The sequence below is a fragment of the Zingiber officinale genome, chromosome 1A (genome assembly GCF_018446385.1).
Source record: "Zingiber officinale cultivar Zhangliang chromosome 1A, Zo_v1.1, whole genome shotgun sequence".
Lineage (NCBI taxonomy): Eukaryota > Viridiplantae > Streptophyta > Magnoliopsida > Zingiberales > Zingiberaceae > Zingiber > Zingiber officinale.
In genome coordinates, this window is record NC_055987.1 from 22,011,001 (window position 1) to 22,028,892 (window position 17,892).

Sequence of the window (17,892 nt, forward strand, 5' to 3'; positions counted from 1 at the left end):
CGGACGGCTAAACCGTGACCGCCTGACCGGTAGTAGACGGTTGATTGTGTAAATCTTTGGTAAAGCAAAGCTATTCCTCAATCTACTTTAAAACCAAATGTATTTATTTCATGGTATCTAAATATACTGAAACCGCCTCTTACCAAATTATTTCTATTTTTTCAATGATTGCCATAAAATAAATAATATCAGAGTTTTTTATGCGAGAGAAATTAAATAAAAAAATATTAATAGAGTTAAATTCTTTCCAGATAGATTTTCCTCCCAAATATACCAGAGAAATTTAGCAATTTGTTTTTTTTATTTGTCCGATAATATTATGCACAAACACCAACAAAGGTTGTTTCCTCTTTCTGCAATCTAGTTACAATTATTCAGATTGTGGATATCTGTAGAGATTATTCAAATTTGGCACAATTATTAATTCTGTATTACTTGTCTAACAATTTATTATGGATGTTATCATGATAAATGAAGCACAAAAGTTGGGCCGGCCCATTTTATAGCTTAATAAGGACACTGATGGTGGACAATGCCCCATGGTCTGCCAGTTCCGCCTCGAGAAGGTACGTCTAGAGTCTGTAATATGTCATAGTAATTCGTTAAATCATTCATTCCACGTAAAAGATGAATACATTCGCTCCTAATGTCTCTATCAATCTGCTCAAAGATCAACATAGAGGAGATAAATCATGGACGGCTACTAACCTTTGGAATAGTGACTAGCACATAAGGGAGACATTTACCTCGATTTTGTCAAGATTCAAACTCCATACCTCATTGGTGGCAACACCTATTTGAAGTTCAATTTGATAAAAATTTATTTGACCTTATTTAATGAGCCTTCTTAAGATAAATAAATCAAACTCAAATTTCAAAATACGTGACTCGTTAATTTATGAATATGTTCGTTAGTAAATCCATAAATCAATTCTAAATAAAAATAATAATAATTTTGATATTAAATTTATAGATTTTATACTCGACTAATGTAGAAATAGCTTATATGCCATGAGAAAGCTTATAATTTTAAAGACGCGATACTAATTAGTGAACGTTTTGAAGATATTTATACTTGTTTTCACATCCGGAAATATAAAATTCAGACTCATATGATAAGCCAAGAATTTGAAAGAATTATTAGGGAAATACCACATCTAGAGACTCATTTACTCTGCAAAAAATATAGATTAATATATTATATTTATTTATTAGAATAAAATTATAAATTTTAATAAAAAAATATAATTTTCTATAAATATATAATTTAGTTTTTAACGATTATTTAAATTTATAATTTATATTTATTAAGGTTGTTTAGGCTCGATAAAAGTTTGAATAAACTTGTAAGTTATGAATATTCGTTAAATAAAGTTCGAACTCGGCTCGATTATAAATGAGTCAAATTTAAATATTCAAGATTTCGGCTCGGCATAGCTCAGCTTGGCTCAGCTCGATTACACTCCTATACATCGTAGTCAAGAATGAAAACGTCAATATTTAGGAGACTGTGTGAGCACGCTGTTGGAGTCAGGAAGGTGAGAAGGTGCTGATAGATCATTTGAAACGATAGCGGGGGGGGTGAATATCGCGCTTTTTAAAACTATTCTTTTCTTTCAAATCAAAGTCGTGCAACGGAAATAAGAAAAAGAGACAACGTATTTATTTCGTTCGGAGCTCAAACTCCTACGGTCTAGCTTGGCCTGCCGGAGGGCAAAGACACTATAATCCTTCTTCAAATCCTCGGAAAGTGAATCGATCTACAAATATGTTAGATAGTAACACTCCTACTATCTTACGTAAATTATGCGATACTAAAATATATACCGACAAGAAGTAGTAAATTGCTTGGCTCCGTTGGATGAAGTCGCAAACTTGATGACGACGCAGTAGCATAAGCTGACAGCGAAGAGAACAAGAGTTGATCGAAAGTCCTTTTGCCTCTCGACGAGCCTCAATTTATAGGTATGATGGATGTTGACCGTAAATCCTCTCCGTTCGATCGATCACCGATCCTTCCGATCCTTCGAACGCTAGCTCGATATTCGCATTAACGACTTGATGGTTTGGTCGATCGATCTCTCTGTTCGGTCAACCGAACAGGTTCCTTCCCTATTTGTCGAGATTTGCTGATTGCATTCATTCTGCGCTTTAATATTGATGGTTCGTCGCCAACCGATCGTGTATTTTCCTTCTGCGTCGATCGGCATTAAGCTGATCATGTCTTAGTCATCTTGGTTGATTGATCCTGCCGTCGAGTGACCTACGGTACCAACCGATTCGCAAATATCCTTGCAACACAAATGTTAGCATGAATATATAATGCATGAGTATGATAGTTAGGTTTGATCTCAACTTGGAAACATTCCGGTTTCTTTAGTTGGATCGCGTATAGGTTGTTCCTTTAGGAACCCGACCTCGTTTCGTCCGCTCTTGTAGCTTTCATACCTCACTTTACCTACCAAACATGATCCTCGGACATGTTTGGTCTTTGTCTGCCGCTGTTCCGATCGCTTTGATCCACTAAGACTTTCCTCAATACCATAGCCAACATCAATAATAATACAGAAAATAATGGTAAACCTAAACCTAGATTTACCGAGATCCGCTGGTCCGGTCGACCGCGATGACCTTGCTTGGAGTTCACTCCTCCAAGACTTCTCGTTACCTAAGGTTATCACCCCCTAGGGTTTTCTCAACCTGGCTTCACTCACCAGGACCTAAGGTTACCACCACTAGGATTTTCTCAACTTGGCTTCACTCACCAAGACTCAGTATTCGACTATCCAGGGATCAAGTCCTCCAGACCTATCCACCTGGCTTCCACGATATACCGAGATTTCCCTTACCTAGCCTACAACTAGGACTCAGTATTCGGCTACCCAGGGATTATGTCCTCTAGACCTATCCACCTGGCTTCCACGATATACCGAGATTTCTCTCCTTGCCTAGCCTCCAACTAGGACTTCCCTTGCCTAGCCTACAACTAGGACTTCCCTAGATCAAACTCCATACTTAAACATACTTAAGCATATTTAAACATATTTGTCTAACATTAAAACCTTGGAGGTCGATTGCACCAACAAGTGCCCTTTCCTCTTCCAATCCAATCACCTTCCTCCATAAATGAAGGAAGGGGAAGAGACCTTCTACACCTATATATAAGGTCGTTTAAGCCATCTAAAGGGATGAGGAGCACAAGAGAGAAAGGAAGAGGGGCTTGCTATGTGCGAGTTTTGTGCAAAGTCAAAGAGAATGAGTTTGTCCCATATGAAAGATCTCTATGCAAGGTTCGTCCATATGCATAAGATTGAAAGAGACATGAAGAACATTCAAGATTGGTTTATCTAATCTCGAAAGAGAGATTTGGTTTGTGAACTATGAAGAACTTTTCGATTTGTTCGTGATCGTTCTTCCGACAATAAATCCGAAGATTATATTTTGTCACTGATTATAAATCTACGAGAGATCACTATAAATTTTTACAGATTTTATATTTCTGTATTTTTCATACTTAAAACTATCAGCACACACTATCACTGCATCTTAACTATAAGGGCTTGGCTTCCTTCAATAATTCGACTTTTATTTTACGTAGATTTTGATGGTGTCTTATTGAATAATGTTGCGACCTTTGTTTGTCTATGATAGTTTTTGCTTGCCGCTGTTACAAATCTGGTCCAAACTTATGCAAGTATCTTCATTTTGAAGGCAAAAACTTAAGTTGTGATAAAGACACATGTAATTTAATGATATGAAAAATACATACTAAAAAGGTTACATCTTCCAATTATCCAACACAGCATTTGATTTAACTATTATACTCCATATAAATTTGCAGAACCAATGATTTGTATTTGATTATAAAAAGAATTTAAAATTCTAATTTATATATATATATTTTTAGCTATTTCTAACATTATCCCAAGAATTGTCTAGTCCTATTTATTAAATTTCTAGAAATACACATTTCTTTTTAGTCAAATTGCTTGGTTGGTGGAACAAGATAAACCTAATGAAACCTATGAATAATTGAGCTTTCTAGATGGGTCAATATATATATATATATTATTTTATTTTTTTAATTCGAATATCCCGGTTTTACCTCTACTAATTCTAGAGATCGATACAATTCCACTAAAATTTTATAGTTACCATCTGAATAAATATGTAAATACAAGTGACTGTCCACATGGTCCCTAAATTTTGAACCCCCAGATATATTTGCATCTGCACCGTAGCTAGGGATACTATTTAAATTATAACATATATAATGGAATCAAATACATGAATGAACCTGCCCTCCGAGTTGGACTTCTTCCTCAGCAGAATCTGTTTTTTTCCACGGACGACTTTGAACGCCAACTTGTCTCATCCTGAGACTTGTCTGGCTGCGCACACCGCAACCTGTCTCCCTACTTTTCAGCACACTTCCCCTTTCCCTTCGTATATCTGTCCCGAACGCATCCCATAACTAGCGGGTCTCACCCATTTTCATCACGCCAACAAAATCTTCAACCTCGATCCTCATCCTATACTTCACTCCCTCCCTTTTCATGTCTGCTTGACACATCTCTCGGCCTGAGTTCACAAACTGAGCGAAGATGGACTATGTTTTCCTCCTCGACTCCGACGATCGCCGACGGTTTCTGCAATTGGCCGGTCGGGTTCTTGGATGCTCTTATATCTGCACTTGGTGTCCTGCAGCTAAGTATGTGCATGATCACGATGCCTCGAGTACTCCTGCTCGCATGAAATTGAATCTGATGTATTCTGAATTAATCTCCTGTTTAGTGGCAGCCAACTGATCTCCATGGAGGGATGGCATCACGAGGAAGACAATAACGTTCCAGGCTCTTCGTCCGGAATCATGTCCTTGAGGCTCTTCGATGCCTACCGGCGATCCATCTGCAGCATTCTGAGAGGGTAAGTTGGGTGCACTTGCAAGAGACGGCCAATAGTTCATAGTGATATGTGTTATTCTTTGTGCTCGATCGCAGTTGTATTCCTGGGCTTACCTTCAGCTCTGGATTCAATTATCTTGAGATAAAGGATGCAGATGTAATGAGTTTAGCTGCATTGAACGAACAACGCCAATTCTATCAGGTACGTTTACTGGTCTTTTAAGGAATAAAAATGTGTTTTTGTATGTAATTAAACAGTTAATTAATGTTGAATTCCGTTTGATTATTTCAGAAAGCGGGGATAAAGGTCTGTAATTTAAGCCATTCTTGCTGTGCAGTTCTAATTCTCGATTGCAATTAAACTAAAGCAGCTACGCATTGCTTTCTTGCTCACAGACAATAATGTTTTTGGGATCAGGAAAAGGAGAAGTCGAATTGGGAATGGCAACTCCACCAAATGCAGTGAGTTTATCATGGAAACTTGTTTAAAAATGATGAATTAATTACTTTGGTCGGATAATTGTTTAAGTTTGGCAGACGAACATGGAAATGAGCATTCATCAAGTGTTCAGCAAAAACTTCATTCAGCAGTCCCAGCTACGCGAAGGGAGTTTGATTCAACTAACGCCAAACCCCGATACATCTCATCTCTCTTCCTCATCGTCCTCGCTTCGATCTCGATCTCTGTCTATCGGAAGCCCCGAGAGTCTAGTATTCCAAGATCCAACTTCTAGATATTGTGGCAATGAAGCAGTGACAAGAGCGATGCTTGCTGTTATTTGTAAGGCCTCGCCTTCTTCCCCTCCTCCAAAATTGCTATACCATCAACTATTACAGCAGCAGCAGCAGCAGCAGCAGCAGCAACATCAACAGCAGCATCAGGGCTATAGATCTAAATCAGGATTCATGGTTTACGATCGAAATCTAGCTCAGGAATTGGAGAAATCGGTGTCGAACAAGTTGGGCGGGGGACAGAAGATGATCAAGGCAGGGATTGAGATTTTGAGAAGAGTGAGCGCGATGAGGATGGAGGCCCAACTGCAGGAACAGTCCCGACCAACCAACAACCAATTGCACCATATGATTTCTGAACGCAAGCGCAGGGAGAAGCTCAATGAGTACTTTCATGCTCTGAGATTACTGCTTCCACCAGGATCCAAGGTATTAATTAATTAACTAAAATTAATTTAAATTATAATTTTATTTTTTATTTTTTTTTAAAAAATTATCTTGCTACTCACAGAAGGACAAGGCATCTGTGCTTGCAAACACCAAAAACTACTTGACTTCCCTGAAAGCTCAAATAAAAGAGCTGGAGGAGAGGAACCAAATGTTGGAACCGATGCGACAGCTAATCGAGGAGGGAATTGGCGAGTCAAAAGAGAAAGTAGAAGTTCGGATAATCCGAACCGCTGAATCCGCACCAGAAGGCTCACAGTTCATCAACTTCAAGCTGGTTATCATTGTAAGGGAGCAATGCGAGATGATGAATTTGGTCGTTCACCTCCTCGAATGCTTGAAAGAGAGAGGCATCACGAATTTGGTGGCCATGGAGACAAGCACAGCATCTCAAGCTGGTGCGATTTTTGCAAGAATCAACGTTGGGCTACAAGTGAAGGTATGAATCCTAATCAAAATTCATACATAATAACTGAAATTTCAAAAGAATGCATCAGAAAGTTGAACATCTTACTCTCTTATTTTTTCCAACTATGACGTAGAACAGCTTACGAGAGTCTCTTACCTTGAACTTCATCAAATTGTCCGATCATTATTTTCTATTCTACACGTTCATGTGTCATGTTTTAATTCGTGTTGTTCACCTACAGCATGCATGCATGAACTGATAAAATTCTTGGTCTACGTAGCTTCCGTATGCCTTCTGAATGATCAATGGGCTTGCTGGAAGCTTCCTTTAATTAAAGCTGTAAATAATTAATGAACGCATGCTGATTCCAAAAGTGTGTGCATGGCTGCGACAGGCGAGCGATTGGGACGAGGAGAGCTTCACCGAAGCTGCGAAAGGAGCCGTCAATGATGTGCTGCATGTAGACGACAACAAAGGCGATGACGACCGCTCCCTTAACATTCTTTGATTTCTTCTTCACTGATTGCCCGTCGATGTTGACCATAAATTAACAATTCTTTTTCCTAGATTTTGTATTCCTAGTTTCTTTTTGACGAGGAGACTAGATAATCTAGATTTCATCACGACAAGAATAGATTACACTTATTATTATTAATTTATCGATGTGAAACTACGGGTTTCTGTGTCACTTCTTTGTGTGTTAGTTTTCTCTTTGTCTGCACTTCCTCTTTCCTTCCCGTGTCAATATCATGGCACCATGTCCATTTTTAAAGTGCATAACAAAGATCAATGTGCTGATCCGACTGTACATGGAAGAAAATTACAGCAACAGCTTTTGGACTGCATGTATATTGACGATTGCTTTTGTTGGTTTACCTCGCTGTCTTCTTTTTGCTGAGGAAGTTTCATATCAACGGCAAGAGAAATATATATATATATTTTTCCTTTTTTATGTAAAAGGTAAGAATAGCCTCAAGATGATCTGGAGATGTCGGGATAAGAGACGATCTCATCCATAAAATGTTGGCGTAGAATTCCAGGCAATAAGGTTTTTGGGCTGGAAAACCATTGGTACAAACATTACCTTCAATTTTTTTTTTATAATTCAGATGTTGAACTTTGGCTCAACATATATGATCCTTCATCCTTGAAAATGGACAACCTGATGCAAAATTTATGGAGAGGTTTGTCAAATTAAAAAGTTTAAATTATTATAGGCATGATGTTTGAGATTTTAGTTTAAGAGCAGTAATAAAAATTTAAATTTTATTTTTTTTCTTTCAAAATTAATCATGTGAACAGAGCTTGTAATTAATTAACAACGAGATTTGAAGTTTATAGGGAGGTTTTCTTGATTGAAGAGAGTAATAAATTTTCATGTATGTGACATTGGAAATTATAAAAAAAAAATCATTTAGAATCAACCATTGGAGACCTAAATAAATCCACGCCTAACAATCAACTTTAACCAGATTTTTTCATATGCAAAAAATATTCTACAGTACGTTGTATCGTAGCTAGCATTCAAACTAATGTTTTTATCACTGCACCATGCCCAAGGCACGAACAAACATTACTTTCACAAGGTATTTGAATAAAATGATATAAAGCTTGCTAATGAAGTACTTGACGTCGAGTTTAAAGAATTAGGAAAATTTGTTGAAAGTCTATGGGCACATGTGCTATTGAAAATTAGTATTGGAGAAGAAAGAGTGATTAATCTAATAAAAAATGAATTTTTCTATATTTTTTATAAAACATATTTCATGGTATTGTATGCATCCACGATGTGATTTTGTAATTAGATTAATTATATGTGGTGGAGACTTTAATGAATTAGTTGTTATTCTTTTAAGAAAAAGTTTAATTATATGAGGGGGAGATGGGGTCAAAGTCAAGATGCTATAGTAGGATAATAGGTTAGACTCAGGTGAGATTTTGTATCTTTCATCCTTATATTCAGAGATTGTCTTCATCTTCTGAGGATATCTTAATCCGGCCATAAAAGAAGTTTATAATCTTGGTTCTCTCTTAAATGAATTAGTTATTAAGGTTAAAAAGCTAGGTATGAGGATTTAATAATAAGGCTAGTGTCCAGGATTATGTCTTTTATTTGTTTGTCTTTATGGACTTTCATGGTAGAATCTACTGCTCCGGTATCTTACATTTCCATGAGCGTAATTTAGTTCTAAGTTTAATAGTCTTTGCCAACAATCATTAAGAGGAAAAAAAAAAGAAGGAAACAACTAGTCGGCAAAGGACAATCATTTCCATACTCATATTCATCCTCATCCTACTATCATTCTTCAACTAAAGTATATTATAATTAATATCATATTATATATATATATATATATATATATAAAGATTTGATATCCTGGGTGACGTTTTGTGCACGATCATGAGCGACGCACAAATGTAGCGTTGCCATCTCGATTTCTCTATAAATAAAATATATCATTTATTCTCTGTCCCCTCCCGCATGCAGTTCAAAACCATGGCTTGGGAAATTACCCAAATTAATTTTTGATTCTCCCTCCATCTCCCACTCTCGCTCCCTCCGTCTATGTCGTCCGTTGTTTGGCCGACCTCACAAGCTGTCAGGAAAGTTTAATATTAAAATCTCTCCCTCGCCGCTCTCTCTCTCACTCGCTCGCTCCCTCCGTCAACGTCCTCCGTCCTCCGTAGTCCGTCGGTCGTCGTCTCTCCACCGGCGTCTTCAATCGCACAGCTGTTGCGAGAGCTTACCGCCTCTCTCCATTCGCAATGGTAAGTCGTTTCAATTTAATTTGATAATCCACACCGTTATAGCCTACAAATATTAGAAGGATTATTGCTATAACGTTCAGGGACGATGCTTTGTACAAACGGCTGCAGGCTACAGCCAAGTGGGCTACAGCGTAGCTGCTACATGTTGGAGTAACTACTTGGTAAGTCATTTTTTTGGCAGCTACAATTGCTAGCATATATTACCCCTAGAAATATATCAGCTTGGTAAAAAAATAGTTGAAATTATTGTTTAAAGATGCAACGTCTTTGCTTTGCTTCTAAACGTTGTATCAACTACTTCGCACGAAACTGTCCTTGTAGTTGCTACAACTTGTAGCAGCTAACTTGGACTAGTCGTCGTCGGAGGTCGGCTGGATTTATGCTACGACGTGGAAGGGCGACGGCAGCAACAACCGCCTGCAGCCACTTGGACTTTCCTTTGCATCTACAATATTACACTATATCAAAATGTTGAATGTATCGTTAAATCGGTATGATTTAATATATTTTAGTATGATAGATATGATATATTAAAATTTTGATATTTTATCAACTGCTAAAATAATTAAAAAATTATATACGGGTTTGTTCTATAATTGAGAGAGGTCATGTATACATTAAACTAGAACTATCGTGGCAAATAACATAAGAAGTCATTTTCTAGGCCCTATTCTTACCAGAAGAGGGAGCCATAGACTAGGCCTAATATACCTCAAAAAAAACTTGATATAAATATTTTTTTTTTGAAGAGACAGATTACTTCGATTGAATCGTGCAACTGCATAAGCAACCAACTCGTACAAAACCAAAGCTGTTGTTGAGCCACATGATGGTGAACACAATCTGTTGCTGGAGATTTACGGGTACTAGCTGAATTTAAATTCATCGAATTTAATCCACTTATCTGTTGAAATGACCTGAGCTGATAATCTCACGTTAGCTAACTCTCCAGGTAGCTGCCACAACTTGTGGCAGCTAACTCGGTAAGTCATTTTTTTAGTAGCCATATTTTTGTAGTTGTATTTCAACATGCTAAAAAAATGATTTAAAATTATTTTCGCTGCTGCAGTGCCTTCGCTTTGCTTTGCTGCTACACATTAAAGCAACTACTTCGATTAATAACTGCTACACCTTGTAGCAGTTAACACTCCAGGTAGCTGCCACAACTTGTGGCAGCTAACTCGGTAAGTCATTTTTTTAGTAGCCATATTTTTGTAGCTGTATATCAACTTGCTAAAAAAATTATGTAAAATTATTTCCGCTGTTACAGCGCCTTCGCTTTGCTTTGCTTTGCTGTTACACGTTAAAGCAATTACTTCGGCTAACAACTGCTACACCTTGTAGTAGCTAACTTTCCAGGTAGCTGCCACAACTTGTGGCAGCTAACTCGATAAGTCATTTTTTTAGTAGCCATATTTTTGTAGCTGTATTTCAACTTGCTAAAAATGGTTTAAAATTATTTCCGCTGCTGCAATGCCTTCGCTTTGCTTTGCTGCTATACGTTGAAGCAGCTACTTCGACTAATAACTACTACACCTTGTAGCAGCTAACTCTCCAGGTAGCTGCCACAACTTGTGGCAGCTAACTCGATAAGTCATTTTTTTAGTTGCCATATTTTTGTAGCTGTATATCAACTTGCTAAAAAAATGATTTAAAATTATTTTCACTGCTGCAGCGCCTTTGCTTTGCTTTGCTGCTACACGTTGAAGCAACTACTTCGACTAATAACTACTACACCTTGTAGCAGCTAACTCTCTAGGTAGCTGCCACAACTTATGGCAACTAACTCGATAGGTCATTTTTTTAGTAGCCATATTTTTGTAGCCATATATCAACTTGCTAAAAAAATTATTTAAAATTATTTCCGCTGTTGTAGCGCCTTCGTTTTGCTTTGCTGCTACATGTTGAAGCAGCTACTTTGACTAATAACTGCTACACCTTGTAGCAGCTAACTCTCCAGGTAGTTGCCACAACTTGTGGCTGCTAACTCGGTAAGTCATTTTTTTAGTAGCCATATTTTTGTAGCTGTATTTCAACTTGCTAAAAAATGATTTAAAATTATTTCTGCTGTTGCAGCGCCTTCGCTTTGCTTTGCTGCTACACATTGAAGCAACTACTTTGACTAATAACTGTTACACTTTATAGCAGCTAACTCTCCAAGTAGCTGCTACAACTTGTGGCAGCTAACTCGGTAAGCTCAAGAAATTAGCCAAGGAGAGGAGAGCTCAAGAAATTGGCGCACTTGAAGAAATCACTACAAGAAAAACCCTCATAGACATCGGTGGAACAACAACAGTTTTAAGCAAAAATCGATGTCTTTGAGTATATTTTACACCGGTTTTTACAAAAACCTTTGTCTATGAGCGCAAATTTTCGCTCATAGACATCGGTTTTTTAGCCGATGTCTATGAGCGCCTTTTTTTTTTATTAATAGACACCTATTTTAACAGCGGTTTTTAAAACCCGGTGTTAATGAACCAAAAAAAAATAATTTAATTTTTCCACCAGCCAAAATTTACAACACTTTACAAAGTTCCCTCCAAACCTAAACCAATATCGCGCCCCTTCTCTCAGCCTAAACCTAAATCTAAACCTCCGACCATCTCTCTCAACCTCATCTCCCTCTTCCCCTTCCTGGATCGACGCCCCTTCCTCTCCCGATTAGGATCAAAACCACACCCACACTAGCAGGAAGAAAACGACTCTTCGCCCTTCTTCTCCGATCTCTTCCTCCTCCTCCTTCCTCTCTTCCCTCTTCCCGGCTAAGGTAGGGGCCGACGAGATCGCATCGAAGCACTTGATTCATTCGATTCCGGTTCCCATTCGCGAAACCAGTTTCTTTCGATCGAGGTGATGACGGACGTGCAGATGGGGGAGACAGAGACCTTCGCGTTCCAGGCGGAGATCAACCAGTTGCTGAGTCTCATCATCAACACCTTCTACTCCAACAAGGAGATCTTCCTGTGCGAGCTGATTAGCAATGCCTCAGATGTGAGACATCGCTGCTTTCCATGTTGCTGCTCTCATTTTTTTTCCCGTGTTGTCGTTGCTGAAGCAAATCGTGTGACTGCAGGCACTCGATAAAATCCGGTTCGAGGGTCTCACCGACAAGAGCAAGCTGGACGCCCAGCCGAAGCTCTTCATCCGCCTCGTGCCTGACAAGGCGAACAAGACGCTTTCCATCATTGACAGCGGTATCGACATGACCAAAGCTGGTAATTTCTCATCTCCGCACCTTGTTGGGATGACGCCGCCGTCCCGACGAACGCTCAAGGTAATGTAGTCCGAGAAATGCCCTAATTTTTGGCTCCTCACGCTTACGATCGCTTTTCCTGGCAGCCCGTAGGCGACATTAGCCTCGTGATGTTCGGAGCGCAGCTGTCGACAGAAGAGGCGGAGAGCTTGAGCAAGAGGTAGGGAATGGCTTATATAGTGACGTCTGTTCTTTCTTCTTCTTATTTTCTTGTTAAGGTTTATTTATGATCTTGTTTTCGTCTCTCACTCGGTTTGATTCAAGTTCCATGGTGAGAAAATTGTCGTTTTGTTTTCCTCCCATTATCGACTTCCTTGATATGACGAGAAGAAAGGGTTTTTTTTCTTAACAGTAGGAAGCATGTAGCAGTGTAATAGTTCCGAATGTTGCTGATCTCCTTGCTTTACAACTTGCAGCTTCATTTTCCCCTGTTTTCCTCCAGTTCTTGTGTTCTTCTATTTTATTTATCAATTTTTCTAAATTTTGTTTATGCCACCTCAGTTGACCTAGATTCTCCTTTGTATCACAGACTCGAGTTTACTTGATACTGGAATATGCAGCTAAAGGTGAACTCTACAAGGAACTACAGAAGTCCAAATGCTTCAGTGAGAGGCGAACTGCTACAGTGAGTTCTTTGCAAACACACACTAACGGTTATCAGTGTATGAGCTTTTATCTATTATTGCCAATGAAGGACTAACACTCTAATCATGTACTCATAGAATTTGCAGTTCCTTTCTCACTGTATGTACAAGTGTATGAGCTTTTTGTACTGATATATGAGTGATGATATTGGAACTCAAAGAAGAAGCACTGCAATCGCCCAATCTTCAAAACATTCATCGGAGGATCAATGAAAGTGAGTAAGCCTATCTCCCTTTAAGAGAAATAATCTAAACTTATTATGAAGCGAGATCCCTAGATTTTTGAATCGCCTACATATGTTGCGGAGTGCTATGCTTCTTAGCCAGTTACTCTATATAATTCTTACATCAGTTGCTTCTATATGACTGTACATTTTTAGATTATAGTATTGCACATTTTGTAAATAATTTGCTCTTTGTTTTGATGGGTTTTTTCTGATGGTTGTTGACATGAATTTTGAATCTTGACCTTTCAAATTGTGATTTTCTTGCATTGTTGTCCTATTTTCATACACTTTTACATGTTTTTTTCTTCTCTTTTTTCATTGAATTAAATTGCCATCTATGTGCCACTAGCTGACATGTGGATGCTTGTGGTTGGGTTTCTGATTGCATGTGCTTTGTGCGATTTTGCAACTAGAATGGATGTAATCAATTATGTAATATTTGAATTTTTGTTAATCATGTGTCTCTTTCACAATTCTGAAAGCTATCAATAAGCTTCAGATCAAACTCGACAAGGATGGATAGGATGGATAGGGTTTTTATATAATTCTTTAAAATCAAATCAAGATGGATAGGGTTTCTTTTGTAATTGTTTACGTAGTTTACAACAATTCTTAGTGATCAAACTCGACAAGGATGGATGACAAATTAGCTAATACTGTGACTGTTGGGAGCAATTTCTATAGTAAAGTTGAAAGATTTATGGTCATTCTTAATGCGTTCATTGACTTCATACAGGTAATTTATCTTTGTAGAACTCAAGTTTACCAGCCCTATCACTACAAGAAAAGAAAAAAAAAAAAGCTTAAAGACAATGCTTTTCTATGTGGCTAGAAAAAAAACATATCATTCTGGTGAAAAGAAAGAGGACTACTTCTTGACTTGTTGGATGGGAAAGGATAGCACTCAGGTAACTACCAATAACCAAGTGTCCTCTTAAGGAACCAAAAGAGTAGTAGTTATACTCCTATCCCGCAGCTCTATGATGCATAGTTGCTTATAGTTCAATGAGCTGCTAATTAGGTTTATCATCACAATGTGAATTTCTTATTTCCAGGATGACTCTACAACTGGCTACTAAAATGTGGATCTCCTTGAAAAGGAGACCAGTGCAGGTTCTTATAAGTTTAAATTTACTAATCTTTATCCATGAACTTGATAAACTGAACTTCTTCATGAAATTCATGTCTTGCAGGGATGCATATTTCAAGGGAAAGAGCCGCTACAATTCATCGCACTTTTCCATCCCATGGTTGTTTTGAAGGTACCACCTACTAATTATTAATTATTTACCACTTTGATCTAGCATGTCTAGGAAAAACATTTCACAGTCTTTTTTGTTAACTGTTATATTACAATTATTTCTCTTAAATAGGGTGGAGTCGGTTCGGGTATAAAAGCTTAATTTTAAAAAACCTGAGTGATGAAACTTATGCTCCCGATGGCATTGCGCTGATCCAAGTATCTGGTACATCATCCCACAACCGTAAGGCAATGCAAGTTGATGCGGTATGGCTATTCACATTTTTGTTATTCATACTTTAATTTTTATCTACAATCTTCTTGTATTTAAAATTAGATGGGAGAAAGAGCCATCAAAGCTCTCACCAATCGAGCTACATGACACCTATCATCTTCATTTTTGTAATTAAGAAAAAAAAACATAATTATCATTTAGAGACTTGAGTACTACAATTACAATGACGTTATCTGTTTTTTTAGGTGGCGACATCCTTAAATTCCTATGATTGTTTTGTTTTGCAATCTGGGAATACAGTTTTCATGTGGAATGGAAGTTCAAGTACTCATGAACAGCAACAGTGGGTTGATCAGACAGCAGAATTTTTGAAGGTATAATAAGTAAAAATGTTAAAAAGATTTTGTGCCTAAATATCATCCTCTATTTCTTTTGTGCTAACATGTTAGTCCATTTGACATTCATATAATTAGTTAATTGAATTAAGATAGAATATAAACGAGACAACAATTTTATATTATGGTTACCAACTTTGAATTATAAACATATTTCGGTCAGCGAGTTATCTTTGTTATCTTTTCCATTGTGGAGCATCCATATAGGTTAATCATTGAATGATTGAACTTGCGAGGCACAATTATAGGTTGGTAAAGATTTTAAAAGTTGTCAGCAATATCTCAGGTGCAAATAATCCTTCTATACATTTTCAGAGAAATATGATGTACTCCTAGATCTGTTGCTTCCATACAGTTTAAAGAGTGATTCTTTATCCAACGTCATGGTTCTACAAGATTTCTCTTTCGCCTACAGCCAGGTGCTACACTAAAGCATTGCAAAGAGGGAACAGAAAGCTCGGCTTTCTGGTTTGCTCTTGGTGGGAAGCAAAATTTTTCCAGCAAAAAGAGCACTCAAGATGTTGTTAGAGATCCTCACTTGTATACCTTTACATTTAAGCAAGGTCGGACATATCTTTTTTCCAATTTCCAAGTCATTGTTACCTTCTATGCTATCCTTCCTCCATTCAAAGTTCTAACAACTGTGTTCATTTGTGATCAACAATGATTTGGCTCAAAATTGAGGAAATATAACCCCCAATCCTTCTTCCCTCATTTATGTCAAAGGAAACAGAGGAAAAGGGTGTATGGTGAAATCCTGGTTCCATATGTGTTTGTTTTATATCAACCTGTAATGATGCAACATTTGTTTTTGTGACGAGGTGTTGCACATTCTTGGTACTGAACTTCTTTTGTCTGTTGCTTTCATAGATACATCATGCCGGCTTCTCGGCTCCTACACCAATTCAGGCTCAGTCATAGTCAATTGTCTTAAGGGGGCGTGACATTGTGGCCATTGCAAAGACAGGATCAGGAAAAACAGTAGGCTTTCTAATGCCAGGGTTTGTTGTTCTCAAACGCAATCATAATAATTCTAAGATGGGTCCTACTGTACTAATTTTGTCACCAACGAGGGAGCTGGCCACTCAAATACAGGATGAAGCAGTCAAGTTTGGTAAATCATCAAGAATATCTTGTGTGGTATGTTTGATGATAGTTGTTACATTCCTTATTTTGATTTTTTTTGGTTTGCATGATAATGAGTCAGCAATAAAAAAAATTCAATACTCCTGAGGACCAAATGCACCCATGCTCTTATGCCATGAGTCCATGGACAGATGTCTTGGGACTAACCAGGTGCAACCATTATGCTTTAGAAAATGCCATTGTTTTACAGTGAAATGAGATGGTTATGCCGAGTACCCGTCATGGGACTAATATATTATTTATGTGTTTTTACAGTTTACAAATCTCAAGTACTCCAAAGTTGAAATTGATGAAGTGCGGTTCGAGTGAGCTGAATGCATGCTAGATTACATTTGAGTAGGAAAGGTATTTGATTTTTGAAAACTTTGGATGATGCATGCATTTGCATGGAACGTAAATTGCGGATATTACCTTGATGTGTACAATATTTATTACCTTTTGATGTTGTAAAAAGAATTTGTGTATTTTATGGATACTGTTGTAAGAAAAATATTTATGTAATTTGTGAATATTTGTGTATTTTATGGATACTGTTGAAGAAGAATATGCCTAATTTGTGAATATTTATATATTTTATGGATACTGTTGTAAGAATAATATTGGTGCATTTTATTGGTTTTTCACTGTTTCAGAAATTGAATTTATGTCGTTAAACAAACTTGATATTACATCGGTTTTCCACCGTTGCAAAACCAGTGTCATTAACTAATATTACATCGGTCATATACCGCTGCCAAAATTGGTGTTATTAACATATAATATTACATCGGTTTTACACCCGATGTCGTTAAGTGATACTACATCGGTTTTAACCCGATGTCTAAAATGACAGACATCGGTCGAAAATGTAATAGACATCGGTGGAAAACCGATGTCTATGAGGGTTTTTGTTGTAGTGAATGGGAAAAGAAGAGGAGCACAAGTCAAGGGGGAGCTTCAAAGGTAAAAGGGAAGGTAATTCCTATTTTGAAGTTTAATCCAATCTCCAATTCTTATATGCTTGTTAGAAATAATGTAGATTATTTACCTAAGCATAATCATGGATTTAGGTATAATGATAGAAATAGGGTTAACATGGTAGATAACCCTAAGAAATCATACACCAAGGGTAGACCTAATAAGACCCAAACCACTTTGCCTAAGGGAAGGAAAGTGGGTGAAAACCTAAGCATTAATCTCAAGAAGGGGAGACACATGCCTAGGAAGGGTAGGTCTAGGAATGTCCATGATGGACATGTTGATTTTAGGGTTAGAACCCTAGAATTAGAAAATCAAGCCTTGAAGACAAAGCTTGAGGAAATGGAGAAAGTCCTGGAGAGGTTCATTATTGGACCTAAAGGACTTGACATGTATTTGGGTGGTCAAAGACCCAAAAATGTCAAATTAGGTCCCTCCAAGACCAAAAGGAGGTCAAGTGCTAAGGTAGCACATGACATTGGTAAGGGAGGTGTGACCAAGGACAAGGGAGGGTCATCCAAGGCCAATAAGAAG

The 17,892-nt window shown here is 37.6% G+C and overlaps 3 protein-coding genes and 1 long non-coding RNA gene across 5 annotated transcripts; all 4 read left to right on the forward strand.

The window, feature by feature from the left end:
• The first annotated feature begins 4,344 nt into the window (after nt 1-4,344).
• LOC122020643 (putative transcription factor bHLH041) lies at nt 4,345-7,165 on the forward strand. 2 transcript variants are annotated; one of them, XM_042578659.1, is made up of 8 exons: nt 4,345-4,711; nt 4,801-4,926; nt 5,001-5,106; nt 5,197-5,211; nt 5,301-5,366; nt 5,442-6,065; nt 6,148-6,522; nt 6,887-7,165. In XM_042578659.1, exons 1-8 carry the CDS (start codon nt 4,605-4,607, stop codon nt 6,998-7,000), a joined length of 1,533 nt encoding a protein of 510 aa, XP_042434593.1. In that variant the 5' UTR covers nt 4,345-4,604; the 3' UTR covers nt 7,001-7,165. The 2 variants fall into 2 exon arrangements, with proteins under 2 accessions (XP_042434593.1, XP_042434587.1); XM_042578653.1 differs by having other exon boundaries at nt 4,355-4,711; nt 4,795-4,926.
• A 4,949-nt stretch (nt 7,166-12,114) lies between these two features.
• LOC121996862 (heat shock protein 83-like) lies at nt 12,115-14,125 on the forward strand. The gene is made up of 4 exons (XM_042551006.1): nt 12,115-12,252; nt 12,335-12,535; nt 12,601-12,674; nt 14,122-14,125. Exons 1-4 carry the CDS (start codon nt 12,115-12,117, stop codon nt 14,123-14,125), a joined length of 417 nt encoding a protein of 138 aa, XP_042406940.1.
• Nucleotides 14,126-14,451: 326 nt separating this feature from the next.
• Nucleotides 14,452-14,775, forward strand: LOC122001028. The gene is made up of 3 exons (XR_006117269.1): nt 14,452-14,498; nt 14,579-14,647; nt 14,759-14,775. It is a non-coding gene; the product is annotated as an uncharacterized LOC122001028 (long non-coding RNA).
• Nucleotides 14,776-14,798: 23 nt separating this feature from the next.
• LOC121996864 (villin-3-like) lies at nt 14,799-15,922 on the forward strand. The gene is made up of 3 exons (XM_042551021.1): nt 14,799-14,892; nt 15,106-15,234; nt 15,671-15,922. The coding sequence occupies exons 1-3, from the start codon at nt 14,878-14,880 to the stop codon at nt 15,920-15,922; spliced, it is 396 nt and encodes a 131-aa protein (XP_042406955.1). The 5' UTR covers nt 14,799-14,877.
• Nucleotides 15,923-17,892: the final 1,970 nt, after the last annotated feature.

Excerpts from the sequence above, each read along its gene's own strand:
- LOC121996862 (XM_042551006.1), top strand. The coding sequence starts at position 12,115 with ATGACGGACGTGCAGATGGGGGAGACAGAGACCTTCGCGTTCCAGGCG. Across the intron at positions 12,253-12,334 it reads TGATTAGCAATGCCTCAGAT|GCACTCGATAAAATCCGGTT; the intron begins GTGAGACATCGC and ends GTGTGACTGCAG. Across the intron at positions 12,536-12,600 it reads CGTCCCGACGAACGCTCAAG|CCCGTAGGCGACATTAGCCT; the intron begins GTAATGTAGTCC and ends TTTTCCTGGCAG.
- LOC121996864 (XM_042551021.1), top strand. Across the intron at positions 15,235-15,670 it reads AGACAGCAGAATTTTTGAAG|CCAGGTGCTACACTAAAGCA; the intron begins GTATAATAAGTA and ends TTTCGCCTACAG.
- LOC122020643 (XM_042578653.1), top strand. The coding sequence starts at position 4,605 with ATGGACTATGTTTTCCTCCTCGACTCCGACGATCGCCGACGGTTTCTG. Across the intron at positions 4,927-5,000 it reads ATCTGCAGCATTCTGAGAGG|TTGTATTCCTGGGCTTACCT; the intron begins GTAAGTTGGGTG and ends GCTCGATCGCAG. Across the intron at positions 6,066-6,147 it reads TGCTTCCACCAGGATCCAAG|AAGGACAAGGCATCTGTGCT; the intron begins GTATTAATTAAT and ends TGCTACTCACAG.